The sequence below is a fragment of the Cotesia glomerata genome, linkage group LG3 (genome assembly GCF_020080835.1).
Source record: "Cotesia glomerata isolate CgM1 linkage group LG3, MPM_Cglom_v2.3, whole genome shotgun sequence".
Lineage (NCBI taxonomy): Eukaryota > Metazoa > Arthropoda > Insecta > Hymenoptera > Braconidae > Cotesia > Cotesia glomerata.
In genome coordinates, this window is record NC_058160.1 from 26,127,098 (window position 1) to 26,150,969 (window position 23,872).

Consider the following 23,872-nt stretch of genomic DNA (forward strand, 5'->3'; position numbering starts at 1 on the left):
TTTAAGGTTGCAAAGAAATCGCAGTTCACCTTGATGCGAAAGAAGAGTAAAAGCGAAGTAGACTACCCAAACTTAGTCTGCCCTCTACACGGAAAGAAAATTATGGGAACTATTCCTATACTATTATAGAAACTATTCCTATATCATCATGGGAACTAATCCCATAATATTATGCATGCAAAAGCTATTTCTTTGAGCTCTGAGAGCTCAAAATAACACACAAATTGTATTTTTGAGCTTGAAGAGCTCAGAAACGTCATAAGTGCAATTTCAAGCGTTTAGGTAGGGAATTGGCGGGAAGTTGCAGGGATGGCCTTTAGGGTCAACCGTTTTCCAGATTTTTTAAATTAATTTATCAGCTTACGCTTGAGTAGCCTAGCATATCTACGATTAATTACTAACTCATCATGTAATCGACTAATTAACAGGTTATTTTTAATAAATATTTTTTACGCTTATTATTAATCGTCAATAATAATAATCATCAATTAATATTTCTTCACGAAAAATAAAATTATTAATATCAATTTGATTTTATTTTTTTTTTTTAGATTTGGAAATCATTAAGCACTGGAAAATAATCGGCTGCATTTAAATGGATCATTTAAATTTATTTTATTTTATTTTATAATTAAATGGGACCAATTATTTCTTAAAAAAATAATTATTTTCTATTATATATATCACTACATTATATAATGTTATTTATTATTAATTAATTAATTATAGATGTTATACACTAGGCTATTAATGTTGATATTTATATGTATTTATATAATAAAAATTGACAATATTAATTACTATTATTAATGAATTTCTGGATTTTTTATTAACGCAATAAAATTGTTTACATTTATAGAAAATTGTTATTAATAAATAAAGAAATAACAAAGTTAGTACGATCAGTGGTACAGAAATTATTACTTACGCTATCTAGGTAGAAGGTGGAGAATTAATATTGTAAACTCATACGTCATCAGACATAGTGTTGAAGAGAATTGCGAAGTAGGAATATGAAGTTTTTATAACCTTAAAAGATAAATATGTTGTTGTTAATAATTCAAGTATAAATAACAATACCGAAAGACATTTTTGACTTCTCGCTCTTAAATTAATAATTTTAAAAAATAGGAAGTTGTGAATCAATAAAAAAATTAATAAAACAACTCTTACCGATAAGTATGTTTGCATAGAAAAGACAAAAAAGTCCCCAGCGGTCATTTTCATAGGAGTCAACCCTTGTGTTAAACCGTTCAGTATAAGAAACTTATTTCTAAATAAATTGTTTTCCCAGCCACATTCGTAAATACTGATCCATAATTTGTCGTTCTGAAGAAATATAAAATAAATTTTTGTTAGGTACAATTGACAATCACAATTAGGAATAATTGCCTCAATCATCAGTTGATTGCCGTAGATGCACCAGTAAAATAATTGGATCAATCCACATCCCAACATAACAACGTCTGTGAAGTTGACTTTATTTTTGTGTATCGACTAAAGAAGAATATATTCGATAGAAAATATGGAGTTATCTGTAAAGAAGGTTGAAGAAATACTCACCATAGCAAGTGTAAAAAGTCCAACGCAGATAAGGATACAACTTGTAAGTATCTGTCCAAACAATACAAAGCTGAAAGAGCTATTGCAGTCGTTGAGATTGTTGATGAGCCGTCGATGATGAATGACACAAGTTTGGAATCTCAGAAGAAATGAATCGGCTGCAACGTTAGCTTCTTCGAGAGTAAAAGGCACAAAGGACCGGATTTTCTCTTGCTCCTCGGGGACTTTTAAGAATCGGTAGGCCTGGATGATGTTGTAGTTTTGCTGAGATACTGAAAGACTGGCGCGGGATGTGGTGATATCATCGCAATGACGAAAATTCGCTTGGAGGATAATCAATTGCACGTTGATCCATCGGATAAATCCTAGAATTGATGTGTCAAAAACGAGGACCCACATGCAGCCGATTAATAATGCGTAGCACTGACTGCTCAAAATTATTTCGAAAATTGGCCTCTGGGTTACGTCGAATGGGTATGATCCCCGGATTGGGAATTCACGGGTGCGTAGGAATAATTTTATTGGAAGGACGCCTAGGCCTAGCGCGCCGGTTAATGTGATGACAAATATTGAGCAGTTGATGTTTTGAAACACTATTGCAGTTCTGATGATAGTAAGAACTCCTAAATCTAGAAACAATTGGTAGTTGGGTATGAATTACATATGATCCGATATGAAGCATATATGGTTCTAAATTTCTAAGCAAAGATAACAATAAAATAAAATTTATAAAATCTCCTTAAAAAAATTATGTTAACCTGAAGAATACTTTAACAATGAAATCGGCTCATAAATATCATCGATAAGTCGTCGAAATTTATTTTGTTGAAGATAAATCACCACTGATTTGAATTCCACCATCAATAATGGAAACATGTAATTCAAATTATAAGACACTTCTTGAAAGTTGTCAATATTTATGAAGAAATCGACAGCAGTCGCCACAATAGTTAGCATTACTACAGCCCAATTGAATATTCGGACTAAAGTAATCACCATGTACTTACTAAGCGACTCTTCGTTGATTTCGAACAACCCGAGAAGTCTGAAATATAAAATAATTCTTAGAATCAATAGCTTATTTTTGTAAGTTAATTTCTTTCAATGTACTTCGCAAGATATAGCGCGTAGTCGAGGGTTGCACGGTGTGTTACTATCGGGGATTTCTCCATATTCTTTTTTTTTTTCACTCGCGATAATATTTTGTTATTTCTTAAAACATTACAGAAATGATGTGATATTATTTTCAATTAAAAGTATAGAATAAAATTACATCCTTCTATTTCGTTCTTGATTCAATTTTCTTATATTTAACATGCAATAGTTTTTTCTTTAAATAATTTATCAGCTATTACTCCAGAGTGTGAAGCTATAATTTGCTGTGTAAAGAAGGGGAACGTGCGAAAGAAAATTGCGGCCACTTAAAATTGCGAGTGGTGTAGCAATTGTCAGTATTGATCACTATACGAAAAGGTTCACGCTTGAAGATACTTGTTCGAATATATTTGATAATATTATAGCGTCTTGTGTAAGAAAAATTGTTTTTAAAAATTTTTTAAGCTTAAGATTTTAAATGTGACACAATATAAAACAATTTTTAGATAATTTTAAGACATCCAATAAATAAATTAAATTTTTTCATACTATTAATTTTGAATCATTCAATCGCATTTTCATAATAATTTCATTTTATAACTCGTATATGACGATTGTATAAATTATTTTCATTTTGTTTTCTGGCCATCTATGCATCAATAAGATCGGAAAATTTTGATAAAAAGTGACCTGAAGAAAAAAATTTGAGTTGTGAACAGAAATATACTTTCAAAACTGTCTCAAATTCATCTTTAAATTGTCAGATGTGAAAATATAGTCGTCAAAAAAATTCATATAAGCTGAAAAATAATAAATAAAAGTTTAAAAAACTAAAAAAACACTAGAAAATAATTTTCTGTATTATTCATGCAGGAAAAGTAGTGTCTTGGCGCTCGTTGTTGCGGTTGAAAAAGAGCTGTTTGCCCATTTTAAAATTACGCACGAGTTTTTTCATAAATGAAACTAAATAAATAAATGCTCAGGTTATTTAAGATCTTCAATTTATTTGATGTCTAAATTATATCAAATTCCGCAATAATTTAGACATCAAATAAATTGAAGATCTTAAATAACCTGAGCATTTATTTGTTTACTTATTGGCTGAGATCTGAATATTGCCTTCATAAATGAAACTGTTATTTGAGTGCGACAAGTTTGTCACACGCAAATTATTTTTGGCGCACTCAAACTATCCTTGTCGCACACAATTGACTGTGAAAACTGCTAAAATTAAAATAAATAAAAAAAAAAAAATTGGGAAAACGGTTGACCCTGAAGGCCATCCCTGCAACTTCCCGGTAATTCCATACCTAGGCGCTTAAAATTGCACTTATGACGTTTTTGAGCTCTTCGAGCCCAAAAGTCTTATCAAAGTTCGATGAAACACGATTTTTTAAATTTTCAAACTGCTGTAATTTTTGGAGTTATAACTGCTGTAAATTTCAGAGTTATTACAAAAAAACACTTTTTTCGATTTTTTTCGACAACGATATCTCACGAACGCATCAACCGATTCTGACGCTTTTGGTGGCGATCGATGCAGGTTTTCAAAGTTAAGAGCTGATTAGTTTTTGAGGTTGTTCGGTTCAGCCAATTCGGAGATATTTTAAAAAAATGAAAAAAAAAAAAACAACTTTTTTTTCACTTTTTTTGCAATTTATCGAAATCTACTGGTTCGAATCGGTTCCAACTTACAGGAAATCTAAGTTTGGCGAAGACTTTTCGAGTGACACCAACTGCGATCAAATCGGTCAAGCCGTTCAGAAGTTATAAGAGGTTTACATAAATACACCCCCCCCCCACACATACATACAGACATACGGACATCATCGTAAAAATAGTCAGGAAAGCTTCTTAGGGCTTCAAAACGTCGAGATCTGTTGAAACCTCGATTTTTGAAAAACGGAGTAAAACCAATAACTTCCCGATTTTTGAAAACTTTCAATTTTCTTAGCGGGAAGTTAAAAATGTTTTAAAAATATAATATTTAAGTTATTTTGAACATCTTACGTACTATTGAAGATTTTTTACTCCAAATTTTTTTTACATATTGTTGAAACAGTAATAAATAAATTATGAAAAACTTAAAGTTCTATCTTTTCTTTGGTCGTCAAAAAAATTCCATATTTTCAACAAAGTTGTTATTATAACTGACTATTTCAATGATCGGAAAAAGCTGTTTTTAATTCTATTGTACGATTTCAAATTACAATCGATATCAAACCACTTTAATAATACCCAAGTAGAAATTTATAGTTACGCTTCCTACGCCGTAATAGATATGGATCCGAGATATTAATAATAGAATGATTTCCATACTTTACGAATATTTCATCCCAGACCAGTGGGTAAGATCTAATGATTTCACCTGATTGATTTTGTAATTTAATTTATTTTTGATTACTTAAGTCTTCATTAGATCAGACAACTGTCTCACTTTTGACCTTAGCCTGTGTCATATAGGTAATATAATGAAATCTTCTCGCTTTCGGGTCACCGTAGTCTCAAGATGCCGGTTCAGTTGATAAAACTTCATGAATTCACTAGGCGTTCTCATGGGGACCCCTCGGGCGCGGCGAATTTTGCTCACGATTTCAGCTTATTTACACCTTAGCGAAAACCGGAAAATTCCTTATCCTGCTAAGCAAACGTAAATCAGGCCTCAGGTTTCATATGTTCTTCCATTTATGCTTGTTCGCTTCTGATCTTAACACTGAAATACTGCTCTCATTTAACAGATACTAAATTTTTATTTTGTTTTATCCCCATGAAGAAATAGCTTGATCACAAAATTTTATTGTAACCTGAATTTATTGAAACTGATTGTAATTATAACAGCAAAATTTACCGATAATTTTTGAATAAATTTATATTATACGCTTCAATAAATTAGTCAAATTAGTTCTTCAAACTTTTCAGAACTTTAAGAAATCAATCAGTTGTAAAGAATCTTACTAAGTTATAAAAGGATTCACCTTGAAATTCAATTAAACTTGAGATCAATCTGTTGAATTATGATTTACTTCAACAGAATTTTAAATTTTGAATAGCTCTTTTAATTAATTATCACAAATTTTGATAAAAATAGTTATTTTATAAGTTAATATTGTCATAATTTTTCGGAAAAATTAAAATTCAGACTTGATGAATTATTATAAAAATTTACGAATTTTCTTTTATGAAAAAATACGGCCTATTTGTGAATTTATGCATGAAAACTCTAACAACTTATCAGTAATGTTTAACCAAGTACTTAAATCCTTAGTGTCTTTAGTAATAAAGTTCAGTATTAACGTAGATAGTAAAAAATCGCGTAATAGTATCCCTAACGTTAAAATTTTTTTTTTATCAATGGAATTTATTTTTCATAAAAAACTCCTCTTTCAGTTATTAATAATTAGCTTACGTCTAATAAAAAGAATAATAGCGGGAAATTTTTACAATGGGCTTTGATTGTTATTGTTAAAATATTCATTATGAAATCCCGAATCACAAAAAAAAATATTTTGTTATTTATATTAATATAATTCAATCACATTATAGAATAAAATTTTTTTTTATATGGTAACAATGAATGAAAATAAAAAATTAATAATAAAATAATATTCCTATTACCTGATTTTGTGTACAGTTTAAGATCCGAAATAAAAAATGGTATAATAGAGCTCAATAAAAAATAATGAGAATGTTCTCTTTATATATACATAAGCAGATATCCTAAACCTAAAAAGTACATAAGAATAAAGATAATTTCAATATTCTCATAAAAACTCCATAAAGCCACTAGAGCAGAAAGCAAGCAACGTTCATTGCTCCAAGAGATAACGACGTACTTTTATTTTTATTCATGTACGTGTATGTCGAGAGCCCAAAGGCTACAAAAATCTCATGTAATATTTTAAAAGAATGACACTGATTATAATCTATGAATGAATCTTTAAAATAAAATTCTACTACTTTAACTTACTACTAAAATCGAAATTTCTCTTTCTATCCCTATACATTTATTTTATATCTGTATATAGCAGTATATTCTATTCATACCTGAAAACTATTAAGTTCTGCAATGAGGCCATCTGCTTGTAAGAGACCACATCTTAACCAGAAACCTACCAGTCGATTCAACCAAATATTTGCTTCGTTGATTAATTCCGTAACAACCCTTACAACTTTTCGAAACACACTAGTCTTTTTATTTTTCCGGTTAATATTATCCTTATTTTTTATATTCATAAATGAAGTCAAAAATTGCATAATTAACTGAGAAATAATATTATTTTTCTGTTTTAGGAAACTATTAAAATTTTAACACAAAAAATTAAAACAAACACCCGAATGTTTTTCTTCAAAAAAACATTTTATCATTTTATTTCTTCAGAACTACAAGAGCAGTAAAGACGTAACTACTGCACGGTATACTTTCAGCAATATAATTGAGTAATGATGTACTTGAAAATTTTTATCGAAGCATTTCAGCTCCTGGCAAAAGGTAAATCTCCGCCTCTTAACATATGACAGCGTTTATAAGCTTTAGTGTCATCCAATCCGAGCGGTTCAAGACCATTCGTATGCATACAAATGATTCTCATTTATTTTTTTTCTCCTCGGTGCTCACTGATATGAGCATGTACGTATCTTCCGTGTATTTTATACGGAGCAAAGCAGTCTGGTCAGCTACACTAAGCTACACTCGAAGCTTTAACGCTTTTGTATCAGCATTTATCTGGTATGATACGTGCTTTGAAATTGCGAACTGAATAGAATTCCTGATGATCATATAAAAAAATGCTACAAGAAACGCCAAAAAAAGCTTTATTTCGCATCAAAGGTGCCAGTTAGTCACTTTGTAATCGCACTTTTTGATCACGGATTTATAGATATGTTGACAATAGAACGTTATAAAGGGACAGTAACAAATGTAACTTATTTTTTTTGTCACTTTGTTCAGGTTTCTAAATTTAGTGTGATTTTTTATTATCGCATATTGTGTATCGGTAGAAGTTTAATCCAATTGGCAAGTCTCAAAACAATCACACACTCGGCTTACAAAGAGATGACAAAGTGAGTGAGAACAAAACCAACTCTGCAGACCATGGTCACGTATCGATAACTCTGTTTCTGATTCGTCCTCAACGACTATTTATCGGCATATATACACACATTTCGCTTTATTCTTTGTCTTCCGTAATGGTATAAAATACCACTCGGCCTTTACTTTCCTAGTTTATACCAATAGGTGATTAACAATATCTGAAATACGATTTTTTTATTTGTTATACCGATCTGCTGTAAATGTACGACGATTGTTATTCAAAAAGTTATTAAAAATAGCAAAGGAAAATTTAGAATTAGAATTTAAACACTGAAAAAAATGAACTATTCAAGAGAAAAATTTTTGAATCATTAAATTTTTTTCTTGATTCAAAATCATTTTTTTGGTTTAAGAAATTTTCTCTTGAATCAAGTTTAATTTTTTTCAGTTAATAAATAGAGATTCATTGAAAATTTTTGAATAACTGAATAAGAATCTTGATAACGAAAATCAGTTTTGAAAATTTATGAAATCCCTTTTAAAAATCCATCAAAGAAATGGAAATTCTAATATGTATTACCATATTTACTTTTGAAAATATAATAATAATCCTACTTAGTATTCACAACCCTTTTACGTCGAGAATACAAGATATTTCTACTACTGTAGGAATACTTATTCAATATAATACTATAAGTATTGTTGAATTCCTGAGAGGAGTTCGAAGTGCATTATTACTGATGATCTATCAAACAGTCATCCTATTTTCGCTATAGGGTATAATATAAGGGAATACTTAAGAAAGTTTGATCAAATAATAAAGTACATCAGAAATTACTTTCAAGATCAAAAAGTATTCTCTCATGCGAATTGCGTCGCAATAAAAAAGTTTTCTTCAAAATTTATTTTTTTTAAAACCGGATGTATACTGTGATGAATAATTTTTATTGTTCTTAGCTTTGGCTAAGGCAGTTCAGTAAATAATTATTTTTGTAAAAAATACGTAACTGAGAAAAATATTACATAATCCTTTATTCAATGTGACCATGTGAAGGAGATGTAACAGCTATCCATATTGTTATAAGATCAATCTAGACAATTATAAATGCAATTCAGCAAAATTCAAGAAAGTCTGCTGTAAAAATTTCAGTGTAAAATTATTCCCCTATATTATATTTTAAAATTAATTGACAAGCTTTTATCATTATTACCAATTGATCCAAAGGACTAAATTCTTGGAGATTTAACTGCTAGTCAGATTAGAGACTGTTGGAAAACATAAAACGTAAAATTGATGAAGACTTTTTCGAAGAATTAAAAACGTTTTATGTAAATCAGGATAAAAAGAATTTAAATTACAATAAAATTTGCTGAGAATTTATGGGCAATTTATTTTTTAAAGATATAGCATATACTCTCTATTCATTTTCATGGTTTATTTATCGACAATTGAACGATTTCTCACGAACGTATTTCACGCAATTCTAATTTTGCCTGTCAATCTATTTGTAAATCAAACGCCAACAGTGTTCTCCACTTTTTTAAATGTTTTATTTTTTTAAAGCCTTTCTATCGTGGAATTGTAATTAGTTCGACGTATATCCCAAGAGAAAAGTTCAAGCGGGCGAATGGAGGTACAAAAATGACAATTAAAACTGATTATGCATTGCAGAATGTCATGTTAAAATTAAAACTGACATGCAGTATGTAAACGTTAAATTATTTAAATAAATTATGCATACATAAGAACAAAAAAAATAACAGACAATTAGTGCTGTTAACGTCATAATTGATGTTTATCGAGCAATATAAATTAGTCTACTTTCATAAATCGTGAATAAATACAATTATGATTGCGCTAACAAAATTACTACCCCGAAAATGTCACTCGTATGAACAACAAATGAAAAAAATTAACCATTTATCAATTCAAAAGCTGATAATACATCATTAGTATTCGAAAACTGTCCGAATTTTTCTTCAATCATCGATAAAACTTGATTTTTTTTGCAATGAATAAATTAATACCCTTGAGATATCTTTTTTCATCAATTTCTCTCTACAATACCCCGCATTCGAAAATCGTCTTGTTGTTATTTGACTTCTAAATTGACACAAAACCATCGCATATCTACTATCTATAGTAGATACAACATGCAGATCACTTTACAGAATAACAATCATAATTTTATCGACTGAGGTATGATTCGAAATACAAAACCGCGGAAAACTTTTGTATATTTATAAATACATTTCACTTGTATATTTTCAACAAGTTTCAATAATTATGAATTTTTCAGTTTTTTACGATAACTTTTGAAAGTTAGAATTTATTTAAATTTTAATTCATAAAAATTCAAAAATTAAAAATTTATAAAACCTCAAAAATTTGGAAAATTGAAATGGATGAATTCATTCGTTAAAAAAATACGCAATTTATTATTAAACTCTCAAAATTTAATTCTTTAATTTTTTATAACCAAAAATAAAAAAGTTTTCACTTTTAAACAATTTAATAAAAAATATATTTTTTATTAAAATAAAAATTCTAAAATTTTAAAAAGTAATTTTTGATGATATTTATTAAAACAAAAATGCCTCATTCAACAATTGATTTTCATATTAAAACTAGGTCTCTACTTTCCAAGAAGTTCTTAAGCATTATGAATATATACAAGCGTATGGTTAAAAGTGCTAACTGAAAAGTTTTTGCGTTCTAGTTTCCTTCATCGCATATTTTCACTCCACTCTCTTTCTCTTTCTCTTTCGCTTTTTTCGTATTATGTAATGTAAGTTGAGTATATAGCACACATATGATTTTCACAAACCGTTTCTATAAAACAGATATATTCCGCGCGTGGGTAGCAGTATAAAGAAATTCCACCGACAAACAAAAGTTTTTAATTAACTAACAAAAATAAAAGATAAACAACAAAATAGAATTTCGTGATAAAAAATAAATTGTTGATTATCAGAAAAGTCTCAAATCCTTCAGCAATAGCTTACCGTCAGTAGAAAAAGGGTTTGTTGTATAGTATAAGTAAGGTAGAACAGAAATAAAAGTAAATAACAAAATAGCCGAGTGAATTTGCTTGACTCACCATAAGTAGCTTAACCTTATTAACCAAAGGGGATGTTGTCAGAAACTTGTTGAGGACCGTCAAGATTTTCCCTTCCAACGTGGCAGCGCTTCCGACGTCTTGTTCTTGCGAGCATCCGGGTCCGATCTCGTCCTCGGTCTTTGTCCACAAACCCCGGCAATCGCGGTCAAATTGACGTCCCACTTCTTCTAGCTCTTCTTTATTTCTTTCTTCAGTAATGTCCTCAAGCCCCGGTAATGAAGAATTAGATGAACCCGAATACGAGCTTGAAACCGGAGTTGAAATAACCCCAGCCGTAAAACTAACTATTTTACCAGATCGCACTTCCGAGCAACTTGATGACGTTTCTGATGATTCCGTTCCTCTATATCTTCCTCGTTTATAATCACGCACGTGACTCACGTTATAATTGCATTTGCCGAATAAAAATAGTTCCTACACTTTTTTGCTAATTTTTTCGCTTCCTATTCTATTCCACTATTTTTTTTTTTTTTATTGACCAGGTAAATAGATTTACTTGTTTCTTTTTTGTCTTTAATGATAATCGCGCTTTACAGTAACATAGTTGGTAATTGGGTTTTACAAATTAGTACAAGCAGCTGCGTTGGTTTTTTTGCCTACACAGTAAAAGGTAATTGGTCTTTGGTGTGAAAAATTTAAACACAATTTTTCGTGATAAAATAATTTGTAAAATAGTAAATAAAATTATTAAGATACGATAAAATAATAAAAATAATTTTTTATGTGATTTTGAATTTTCTATCATTAAGCTTCTTAACAGTTTATTTGTATCTTCAACTTCTAGCCGGAATTCAAGTAAAAAGTCATGAGAAAAATTTTGTGTAATCAAATAAATTCTTTGACAAAATTGTGAGGAAAATGTTTGAGATAAAAAAAATTCTTAAAGAAAAGAATTTCAAACAAATTTTAATGTAAAAAATTATTTAATGACAAGTTAACAACAAATTATTTAATAACAAGTATTAATAGGTTAAAATTTTTTAATGTATTGACAAAATTAAAATAATAAATAAACAGTATCTTTCAGTGAAATTCTGTTAATTTATTAGTTTTTATTTAAATAAATAAAAAAAAAACAATAATGAATAAAATAAGAAAGTAATTTTTGAGGTGGGATGATAAAATAAAAATAGAGTGAAAAAGACGCCCAAGTTAAGATGCACCACTTTACGTCGACATTAGAAGAATAAATGTGATTAAGAAGAAAGTGCTGTTACTCTAAAAAGATAAGTTAATAAGAACAAGATTCCGTAGATGGTAGAAGAAAAAAAAAAGACTTTAAAAAATGATAAAACAATGACTTGTATTGAAGAATTTGTGGTATCCCGAATTTTCGCGGATCAATGAAATGAATAAAAAGTCGCTTGCGTGTTTATTTAGACCACCAGACGATGGTTTTCCCACGTGGGAAGTCACTTATTATTTATTACACGATGAAAATCCATTTTGGAGGAGATAAGAGTAAGCGGAAAAAATAATGGATATAACTATTAGCAGTTGATCATCCACTTTTGCATTGTTTCACCATCACGAGACAAAAGATTCGCTCTGTTATCAGAAGCTTGAAGAGCTTGTATTTGCGGACGGTTAAATTAAAACAAGTTGCCCTCGGTGATGGTTGAGGAAATTCAAAAGAACAGTCAACAATAGCTTAACAACAAAATACTTGGATAATGAAGAAGCTTTAATTTGCATTCGCATGGGATAGATGAAAAACTGATAAAAACGAACGATGCGTGTCTTCTGAAATAAACCAACCGGAGATGAGATTTTTCTGTTCTCTGATAAAATCTGATTCCTTTTTTTCTTCCCGGATTACAAGGTACAATTTGTAATTTGTAATTTCGAGCTAAAGACTCATTGAAAACAAAACCACTGAATCAGTTATTTGTTAAGCTGCTGGATGGTTATTATGAATGAACTTTTTTCACTTGTATTTAGTTTTACTAATAGGTTCAGTTTTATTTCAGCAAAAATTTTTTGTTTTAAATATTAAATTGAATTTATATATACCGCAAATATTTTAATGGATTTTTCCGATGGAATTTTATTAAAATAAAAGAATTATGAAGAATGTGAGGTGAAAATGAAAGCAAACAATCGATTTACTTTACTCTATAGAATACATAGAAGATTTAGTTTGCAATTAAAAATAGAGTTTTAAAATTGCAGAGGATGTTCTAAACTTTTAGAATAAAACTTGTCAGATGTGGGTTAATTATAGCAACTTCAAAGTCAATGTGACTTTTTTTAACTAAAAACATAGTGATAATGATTTTTAAGGAATTAAATTTCAGATTACACTTTACACGTTTAGCAATTATACTTATAAAACTTTTGGAATAAAAATTTAGATCGAAAAAATGATAATTGTTCAAAGTACAAACTTTTTTTTTAATTTTTTTTGCAGATAAGATTCATAATTTATTAGCGTAAAGTGTGCAAATTAACATTGAGGTTTTTTTATATGACAATAGGAAAAGTTATAAAGAGAAATACATAACTGAAAATAGAGAAATTATGTGGGTGAAATAAAAACATATCTAGGTTATCGAAGCGCTGAAAGTTTCAAAAGTTTTCAAGGACCACACCAGGACCACACGTCGGCTGTTTATCGGCGGTTAAATTTACTAAAACTTCCCCCGAGTATTGTAATATATAATTTCACAAAATTGAGCCTATTGTAGACGACCGACAACCGAGACAATAGACTTTAATTTAGGAAATATGCGAAAAACACTTAAAAAAAAAATTTGTCATCTAAATATTAAAAATTGGCGACAAATGACGTCGTTAAACAGCCGCGTTTTAAACTAAAACAATTTTATTTAAAATACCTTGGGAGAAATAAATCGAATTTTGGATTAAATAAATTTTTAATTATTTAATTTTATTTAATTACGGAGTATGTTAGGGATTTATTGTTAAAATGAGTGCTGAAAAATCGCGATACGAAAATTAACGGAGGAGGCGAGCAGCCGGTTCGATGCCCAGCGTTGTCGCGGTCTAAACGGCGACTGAATCTCCTGTGAGGATGCTGTGTTACTGCGAATCGTGCAAGCTCGAGGACGCGGGCGCGAAAGATTCCAAGTATCTATTGTATTGTAGAGTGATTATTTGAAAGGGAAAAATTTTAATATTTCTTTGAAGCTCTAAATTGAATGATAAAACTTTTTTTTATACAAAGAAAATTTTTTATAAAGTTACTTACTCTTGCGTGTCAAAAAACTTTTGAAAGGAGTAAGAGAAGAAAATAATTTTTGAGTTATTTATGAAGGGAAAAAGTCTTTAGAAAAATTATATTTTACTCCGCCGAATCATGGCTCAGGTTGTTTGAATTCGGAGTCACTAAATTATAATTAATAGTTAATTTGAAATATAAAATCTGAAAATGTATATTCATGGAAGGGTTTAATGGGAGGATTGTTTATTTTTAAAAACAAAAATGATAAGAGTTTTTTGTTTTAGTAAAAGGGCATTATTAATTGAATGTAGAAGCTTTTAAAAAGCTTCGGCAACAAGTTGTTGTATAAATCAAATAGTAATCCATCGTTGAGCACGTTGTCAATTTCGATTTATCAGGAATTTATATCCGGATTTCCGAGCACAATATTCTCTGCGTAAAAGTCATGATTATTTTTTAAACAACAAAATAACTATTATTAATTTTACTTTTAATTCCGAATGTTTTTACAACAACAAATGATTTTTGTCGGACAGCCGGGCCAAAATATGAAATGCAGGTTTAACGTTTAAAACTTAGACTAAACGTATTCATCGTGTTGAGAAGAGCTTAAAGGTGAAAAATGAATATAGAAATGAAAAAGTAATATATTTTTTATGTAGAAAAAATTTTGATTCAAGTAAAATTAAATAAAAAAAAAATTTCTTGACTCGAGAATTTTTCAGCTTAATTAAAAATCTTCAGAATTATTTTCTTGGTTCAAAATTTTTTCTCTTGACTCAAGTTAACTTATTATCAGAGTATTTATATTTTTTTCATTTTGAATTCAGAGAGGTTCTATTATCTTTCTACGCTTCACAATTGTTTTATCTTCTTCAAATTATAAGAGACTGGGAGAACCGATCCTACAATAATTTGCTAAGAATTCCGAAATTTTTTTTTATCCTAAATCTAGAGGCTTTTTTAGAGTGCTTTTGAAATTCCTTCAATTTCTAAATTTTTATTTCTAAATCTAGACTATTTTACGTCCATTAAAAATAATGATAATGAATTAATGATCTACTTCCCAGAGAAGTCTAAGACTTTTTCTGATTCTTTCGTTCCGTCCCCTCTATGACTTCCAGGCGATCCCAGCTTTAAAATTTCTCTAACTTACATGCTTCGGTGACCTTGTTTGGTATGCCTTGTTTGAAATTGCCAATCAATTTCTCACATTTCTGGAATTATTCCGCCTAAGAAATCGAATTTTATATTTTCCAGAAAGCCGATATTATTAAGGGAAGTACCGTGTTACTTTAATCAAAATCAATTGTACATCATCGCTTTATTGATATATGCTGATTTAAATTCAACCTTTAGCCCTTCGTTACTCGCGCTATACGGGAATTCGCCGCCCAACACTACTTAACCTAATAGAGTTGGTGTGAGTACGAGTGAGACACTAGAGAAAGCACGAGTAACGGAAGGTTAGTTAAAATATTGGTCACTTTATCTATTTTTTTAGTTAAGTCTGCGTTTTTCCTACGTAGCATAGAAATTTTTCCTACAATAGTATAGGTATTTTTACTATATCGCCATTAAAATTTTACTTGTTAAAATTGGGTTGCTTTCTCATGCTAACATTGATATTTTCTTTATATTGACATAGAAAAAATTTTTATATTAACTATAGATATTTTTAACATTTTTTCATACCTATATTAACATAAAGGAAATTCCTAAGTGAACGTCAAAATTTTCTCTATGCGAAAATTAGAAAAAGTTCTATTTGTTTCCTCCGTGTATGTATACATTATACTGTACGTAGAATATGATATATTTAAGTTGTGTTCAGAGAATTACTAAATTTATAAAAAGTGAGTAAATCCAGAACAACTTAACTTTGTGTTTTATTTTTAAACTATTCTACATCCAGTTTTAAAATGAATACAAAAAAATATTCCTTCTTCTATTCATTGGAATATTCAATTTTATAACTTTTATAATCATCTTATAAGATTATTTAAATACTGAAAATATTATTTATTCATCGGTCTGTGATAATTAAATTAATTTTTACCTCGTGCCTCGTAACAAGCTAATTTCAAGTAAATATTAATTTCAGTACTATAATTATTCAAACAAAAAACTTTCTAAAGAATACGGGATTCTCGATAAAAAATTGGAAAGATAAAAAAGTTTTACTATAAAAAGGCAATGAAAATTTATGAAAAATAGAAAAAAAAATCAACATAACAAAAAAAATTAAAAACTAGTATCACGGAAAATAATGAAGAAGAAGAGTAAGATGGAAAAGGTAACATAAAGCGTAGGAGAGCATCTCCGTTTTCAATTTCGAGGAATTATTTTTAGAGGCAACGCAGCTCGCCTAAAAACGTTCCAGCCAATCAAGCTGTCCTGCGAACGCGCCTCAACACTCGTAAACGTCACCGAAGAGCTAGTCGAAGCAGAAGTCTGTTTTCCATCGGAATAGTCAACCTCAGAAGCTCCAGTTAACTAGTGGTAGCTCCACGTTATATTATTTTTCCCTTAGATCACTTTCACGTAAGTTTATTTTTCCATTATCATAATTATCCAATCAATTTTTTTTATATAATTTGAAAAACAAATTGCGTAGCTGAGTTGGTTTAACAATTTTATTTTCAATTATAAAATTATGATAATTGGATTAGGTTGTTATTTTTAATTAGATTTTTTTTTTTAGAAAAAATCCGAGAGCCATGGCTGTCGACGATGAGGTTGGGTATGTATTATAATATTATAATTATTATTATTGTTAATTATTTCAAAATAATTAGCTGGATTTTATATTCTTAGAAATAATTTTTTTTCTGCTGAACAATGCATTAAACATTTGCATTGCCAGCACTATTTTCATTTCCTAATTTGAATATTTTTGTTCATGCCTCCTGCCCATTTCACGGGGGAAACCTGATACTTGGATCCGCTCAACAATCAACAATGAAAAACATCAATCCAGTATTAACAGCATTATTATCAAGTATCGTTTAATTTAATACAAAATAATTTAAGTAAACAAAACTAAAAAAACTTCAACAGTATTAGTGAATTAACAAAGTTACATTTTTTTTTAATTAATAATTTAGTTTTTCCAATTAACGATAAAAAAAAGGATTTAATTAAGAGGAATTTCAGTTACAAGTTTAAACAAATATTTGAAAAGAAAAAAAATCCGGAATAAATTTAACAATTCTTCGTCTTGCTGTACTGCATAAAAAGTTTGAGAAACTTGAGCTTTGAGCTTTAACCTACTGTGTAAAGAAACACGCCCACATTTTATTTAACAAACAAAGATATTTTTAGCGTGGTTTTTTTTTTTTTTTTTTTTTTAAATTTAAAACAAGCGATGTGCTAACCCAATTCTTGAAATATGAATATTAGTGTAAATGTATGTTCATAAACATATTGTAAATTTATTAGATAAAACTGTGATAGAAATAGACTTTATTGTTTAACGTTTAACTGCGAAGGTGGATTCAAGTAATAAGAGAATAGCGTAGTATATAATAAAGCAGCTGTAAAAATTTGAATTTGTGCCAAAGATTATGATGCCGCATAAATATTTCCTCCTCTAAATAAAATGTTCTCATACTGATGACGCCTGTTTCAGGCAACGTAGTGGCGGACGTGTGATAATTATAAACGACTGTTGTCGCCTTCGCTGTCGAAATAACAAACACCCGCATTAGAGATATCAATTTCCAAAATGATATTTTAATTTATAAAAATCTATTTTTAATTGCCGTTTACTAACCATTACATTTTTTGCATAATATGTTTGCTTATTAATTCAAACTCTCACAGACAAACATATATTTACAAACAATTATATATACCTTGAATGCGATTAACGCATGTAGAGAAGAATGGGACAAAACGGAGCGGAGAAAAATTAGTAAGTTCGGAGCAAAACAGAAAACTATTTTTGAAGTTTAAAAATTTTTTAGATTAATTTACGGTTTAGTCTTTACACTTATAGCTTAAGAAAGAAATAATTATTTAAATTGTAAAATTCATAATTCAATTATGCTTTAATTATTTTATTATAATTCCAATAACCGCGACAAATTTTAGAGACTTCTAGCTCCTGAATTTTGTTTTTAAATTATGTTTGACGTTTAAAATAATCAAAGTAATTTTTTATTGTAGATTAAAAATAAAGTTTTATTGAAATTTGTTTAAACGATCTGAGCTAAGAAAAAAATTAAAGATAAAAGCATTTTTTTCAGAACGCAATACCTCCCAATGGTCTCAAAGGTACCTGAAGTGAAACATGACACTTTGTTAAAAAGAAAGTCTAAAAGCTTTGAAATGTTTCTAGCGTTTATTCTGTAAAAATTATTCCTCTAAATTTATATATATATATATTAAAAAAAAATCTTTAATCTTTTGTTTGGGCTAAGAAATTAAAATGATGTATTTTTTGTTTAACGAAATTAAAAGTACTACAAATAATTGGAAATTCATGATTTTTTCAGGTCAGATTTACATTGTGTTTAATTGAATATATTCCTAATTGTCACAAAAAATGTGAAATTTAAACAATAAATTTGAGTTTAAAAATAAATTCAATCTTAAAAATAGCGTTCTATTTCGACCCGAACACTTACCAATCTTCAAGCGCCCTATTTTGACTCAACTTCTAGATCCCATTTCTTTCCAATCATACAACATATAAAAAAACATACATATAAATATACAATACACAAATTATTTTTAAATCCTCTTTTTTTTACAGAGGAAACGTATCGAGGATGTACGTAAGACAACACACACAATTTTATTATTAACTTTTTTTTTAGTAACCCTAGAGTGAACCTTTGGAAAATTTTTAAATTTTTAAAATAAAAACTAACAAATTTAATTAATAGTTGAAAATTTAGCAAACAAATAAATGATTAATGTAATAAATCATAATTTATAAATTTCTCATGGGAAAAGATAATTATAAAAATGAATGAAAATAGGAAAGGAAAAGAAAACAAGCAGAGACGGACCGAAAACGAGCTGAAGTTCGTGCTCGTCTCGAGGAAGCGTCCAAAGCTAAAAAGGCCAAGAAAGGTTTTATGACCCCAGAGAGAAAGAAGAAACTCAGGGTGAGTAAAAATAAATCTTACAAGATTTCTTTTTGTTCCTTAGTTTTCTCTTATTTTATATGAACACATGTGAAAAAAAAGAGTATCAAATAAATAACTGAACCGTTTGATTAATTGTACAGTTGCTGTTGCGTAAGAAAGCCGCTGAAGAGTTGAAAAAAGAGCAGGAAAGAAAAGCTGCCGAGAGACGGCGTATCATCGAACAACGTTGTGGAAAACCTAGACCTATTGAAGATGCTAATGAAGGTGATTATTCATTATCAATGACAATAATTATCAGTTCGATTGATTATTAGTTTTTAAAATTTATTTTAGTTTGTAGAAACGCAGCTAAGCTTTTATTTATATCAGTGTATTTCTATATTTGATTAGAAAAATATTTATTAGTATAGTTTCATTAATTTTAGACTAATTTATTGTAAGATAAAAGGCCCAGCAATTACACAACAAATTTTAATTTTATTAAAAAAATAATCGTACTTTTCAAAAACAACCAAAGCTACTTTTGACAAGAACAGTAATCATAATTAAAATTTTTATTTACAAAAATTCATTAAGTAGTAAACATTAATATGAATTTTGAAAATAAGTACAACTGTTACTTAAATTCACCCTAATAGAACAAATAAATCGTAATGTACTTTTATTGCCACTAAAAATTGACCGTGACAAGTCCATTTGTTGGACAGTGGAGTTTACGGAACAAATTTATTGTCAGCAGCGATATACTGCTTGTAAGCTTTTATTATTGTTTAAAAATTCATTACTGTTGTTTGATGAAATTACTGTTGTTGATTGTTCTTCATTCGAACGTAAATATTTCAGTATAAAACGAAATATTTCAACGCAATTCGATATTATCCTTTATTTACTTACGCCTTTAATAGAATTCATTAATTTAAAAAAAAAAAATTATATATAATTTTCATTAATACTAAATAATTTAAATACACCGTTTCCTCTGTGTGTATATTGTTTTTCATTATAATATTTAATTACCGTCAAAACGACCTAATTATTGTCCAGCCCGTACAATGAAATACATAATAAACTTTTTATTGCCTCTCCATGACAATGATACTGTTTTGTTGTAGTATTTGAAACAATTAATCATATAATTGAAAATTTATTGATTTTTCGCAGTAAAAAAATTTAAGTAACTGTTGAGTCATGGATATTTGCGGAACTGGGTCTTTTACCTTTTTATTAGTTATTAATTATTAATTATTAGGTGTTAACATTAATTAGTTTAGTACCCAATAAATTTATAGATACATTATTTTTTTTTTTATAACAAATCACACAGAAACTCTGAAGCGTGTTCTACGCGAATACCACACTAGGATCTGTGAGTTGGAGGATAAGAAATTCGACATCGAGTATATTGTCAAGAAGAAAGATTTCGAGGTATATTTACACAAAACAAAACCCAGCAAAACTTACGCGTGGAAAGCAAAAACAAAAAAACTTTTCTGTCATTTACATCTTTTGTAACCGATTCCAGACTGTACGCTTCTTAGTTTGTTTATTTTTTTTTCTTTAACTACAATACCGAAATTTCTAAAGTTTTTATTTTTCTTACTCGCGGGATTATAAAACCGTGTGCTATATTGTTGAAAAAAGTCTGTGGATATAAAAAAGTTTTAGTAGAAAAACTTTCTTGATCCCCCACTGGCATTCTAGTCCTTCAGTGTCTTTTATTTATTTATTATTTTTATTCGATCTTTAAAACCTATGGGCTTTACTGGCCCACATATTAACAGCACGATTTTTTAATCCTCAAGAATTTTTTTACTTATCTCCTTTGTTTTCTTATATTCTATATTCCATAAACTCAACTCTTTTATAATCGTAAAATAACATTTCGCATTTCAGCTGTGTTCGCTAACTTTTTTCTACGCTGGATAAAATAAATAATTCTCAATATTATAATTTATAATTTAATAGCGTAACTTTTTTTTTTCTATTTTAAATTCATCGCTTAGTTTTATTTATACAATAGAATAAACAAAAAATCTAAACGTGAAAATTTAAAAATATATTTTTATTTTCTATAGATCTCCGATTTGAACAGCCAAGTTAATGATCTCCGAGGAAAATTGTAAGTATATAAATTAAAAAATTTAAAAGAGAAATAATAATAAATAAAATATTAATATCAGAGATATATTTTATTATTAAATACTAAATTTTAATTTACAGCATGAAGCCGACTTTGAAAAAAGTATCCAAGTACGAAAGCAAATTCGCTAAGTTACAAAAGAAAGCAGCTGAATTCAACTTCCGCAATCAACTAAAGCAAGTGAAGAAAAAAGAATTCACCTTGGAAGAAGAAGATAAAGAGGTAAATTATTATCATTATTTTTTAATCATTATTTTTCTCCAATTATCATTTTTTTTTCTTACTTTATTTTAAATTTCTTTACCCTTTTTTTTCCAACAAATAAATGAGACCCGTAACTGTTAATGATCAATCTATTGAGCTATTTCTCGTTGTTCTTGATAGCCCAAGAAATCCGAGAAAGCTGAATGGCAGACCAAGAAGTAGCTGGATGTCACATGAGAAAGGAGACTTGATACTTAATTGATTTATAAATAATACATTATTCAATAATAATAAGAAAAAATATTTTAAAAATAATCACGAGCGCGTTGATATTTTTTTTTTACTTCACGAGGTACAAACGTTCGAACACCCGCTGATGAAAAAATTTATTTGTTACTAAAGTATTTTTTTTCAGATTCGAGTATAATTGGCATGCGATTATTTTTAAATTTAACACTACTCTGTCAAAAAAAAAACAAATACAAGCTTACACTGTCAATTCTTCACTGTAAATATATTTCTTCGCTATAAACTTTTTACTTCTTAAATTTATTCGAACCTCTCAGTTTGAAATTCTATGAACATCTAAATCTAAAATCTGTTAGCATATCACTTTATCTTTCAAACTAAATTTAACAGCAATAAACAAAAACTACTAAATGCATTTACCTAAGGTAAGAAGCAATAAAAATAAATAAGTTAACAACCTTCTCCTGACCTTAAGGACTAATTAATCTTTTTTTTTTTCGCTTAATTTTACTACATAAATGTCAACTAAAACTCACTTTTCGCAATAATGCAACTAATTACTTACTTTTATTTTAAGTAGTTTAGTTTAGTAAGCAGCTTTCCCCAATTTAAAAAATAACATTGTCCCAGTAAATAATAAAAATTAAATTGGAATTACAGGAAAAACCTGAGTGGGTGGAGAAGAGAATAAAAGAAGATGAAGTCGAGGCATAATCTTCCCGTTTCTAACTGGGCCTGCCGAATATTTTTCAATCACATCCGATCAACGATGGCTTTTAACTTTTAAATTTAACTGTCAAACTTTATTATATATTTTCATGTCAATATTAATAAATATAATATTTATTTACCTAATACTATATTCTATGATATAATTATACTCTTGATTACATGAATAAATAATATAAAAAAATAAACTCACATTTCAATGCTCCTTTTCCTGTTGATCAAGCTCACCGATGATGTCATGGGCTTGATGAGTAATTAATGCTTTTTAAAAAAATACTGACACACGCGAAGATTAGATATTTTATTTGTATAAATTTCCGGGTATTTAGTGCTCTGAATATTATTATTACTATTAAATTCCACGCGATCGTTAAAACTGGTCGAGTTAATCAACAAACTGCAAAAAAAAATAATACGTCATGTTAAAAATAAAAAATTAAAGTAAGAAATAATTTAATCAATGTCATTAAAAATCTTAGCATAATAAAATTACCTTCATCTATTTTTTTACTCAACATTGTGCCGGAATTACATTAAAAAGTTAGCAGTCACTTCACGATTTTTTCATTTTTTTTTAACAAACAAATTTGTTCCAAAAAATTATTTTTAAAAAATCATATTTTTAATTTTTTTACTTTCTACATGTCAATTTTTTTTTTTTATGACATTAAAGTTAGCCGTCACTTGACAATTTTTTAATTTTATTTAACAAAAAAATTTGTTCCAAACTAATTATTTTAAAAATTGCATTTTTAATTTTTTTTAATTTCTACATGTCAATTTTTTAAATAATTTTTTTCTTGTCATAATTTATTTGTTAGAAAAATTAAAAAAATTATCAAATATCTGCTAAAGTAATTTTAATTGTGCCATAAACCATAAAAAAAAAAATAAATACATACTAAGTAAAATAATTTTGAGTTGAAATTAAAACAAGTAACTTAAAATCATTGACAGAATGAAAATAAAAAAGTTGATTGAATAAAGTAACAATCTTGAGAATTAAAGAAAATATATTTGCTTTAACTGCATATTTACTTAATTAACAATATTGGTCAGTTGATAAAATAAATATATTTAATCGAATTCGCAAATTTGTTTACTCAGTAACTTAATTTTTCTAATATAAAACGGTTGACGTGAGAACGCGAAATGAGTAAGGAGTGGGGAGTAGAGTAGTTTTAGCGGGAATAGAGAGGTCGCGTCTCATGTAAATTATTTATCATGAAGTTCTCAAAACTGCCACTTTTGGCGCTAGCGACAATTTCCTTGAAGCGAACAAGTGTGGTAGTATGTACTGACATATTCACGCTTCTGCGCATTAATATTGGATTCAGATTTAAAAAAAAAAATAAGTAAAATAAAAGACCCAGTTATTGACACTGGCCTAGTTGTTTGATACTTGCAATTTTATTCTAATTAAAAAAGTAAAATGTTCTCAAAAAACCAATCATC

General features: G+C 28.5%; 3 protein-coding genes across 11 annotated transcripts in view; 1 reads left to right on the forward strand and 2 right to left on the reverse strand.

Moving 5' to 3' along the window:
* The window catches only part of LOC123260347 (calcium-dependent protein kinase 4-like), a 73,743-nt gene extending 59,903 nt beyond the window's left edge, over positions 1 to 13,840 (reverse strand). For 2 of the 5 annotated variants that reach the window (XM_044721380.1, XM_044721378.1), the window contains exon 1: positions 6,703 to 6,927. In XM_044721380.1, coding sequence (XP_044577315.1) covers positions 6,703 to 6,912 — 210 coding nt within the window. In that variant the 5' untranslated portion in view covers positions 6,913 to 6,927. Of the gene's footprint in view, positions 1 to 6,702; positions 6,928 to 10,791; positions 11,409 to 13,649 lie in introns of those variants that run through there. The other 3 variants (XM_044721383.1, XM_044721382.1, XM_044721384.1) reach the window with 3 other exon arrangements.
* Positions 1,412 to 2,761, reverse strand: LOC123260348. The gene is made up of 2 exons (XM_044721385.1): positions 2,322 to 2,761; positions 1,412 to 1,928 (listed from the first exon to the last, which is right to left on the reverse strand). Exons 1-2 carry the CDS (start codon positions 2,560 to 2,562, stop codon positions 1,498 to 1,500), a joined length of 672 nt encoding a protein of 223 aa, XP_044577320.1. The 5' UTR covers positions 2,563 to 2,761; the 3' UTR covers positions 1,412 to 1,497.
* Positions 13,841 to 16,394: 2,554 nt separating the features above from the next.
* LOC123260349 (troponin I-like) lies at positions 16,395 to 22,508 on the forward strand. 5 transcript variants are annotated; one of them, XM_044721386.1, is made up of 9 exons: positions 16,395 to 16,540; positions 16,701 to 16,734; positions 18,756 to 18,773; positions 18,985 to 19,113; positions 19,236 to 19,359; positions 20,420 to 20,520; positions 21,171 to 21,214; positions 21,316 to 21,457; positions 22,349 to 22,508. In XM_044721386.1, the coding sequence occupies exons 2-9, from the start codon at positions 16,717 to 16,719 to the stop codon at positions 22,400 to 22,402; spliced, it is 630 nt and encodes a 209-aa protein (XP_044577321.1). In that variant the 5' UTR covers positions 16,395 to 16,540; positions 16,701 to 16,716; the 3' UTR covers positions 22,403 to 22,508. The 5 variants fall into 5 exon arrangements, with proteins under 5 accessions (XP_044577321.1, XP_044577323.1, XP_044577324.1 ...); XM_044721388.1 differs by lacking the exon at positions 22,349 to 22,508 and adding an exon at positions 21,620 to 21,971; XM_044721387.1 differs by having other exon boundaries at positions 16,417 to 16,540; positions 16,687 to 16,734.
* Positions 22,509 to 23,872: the final 1,364 nt, after the last annotated feature.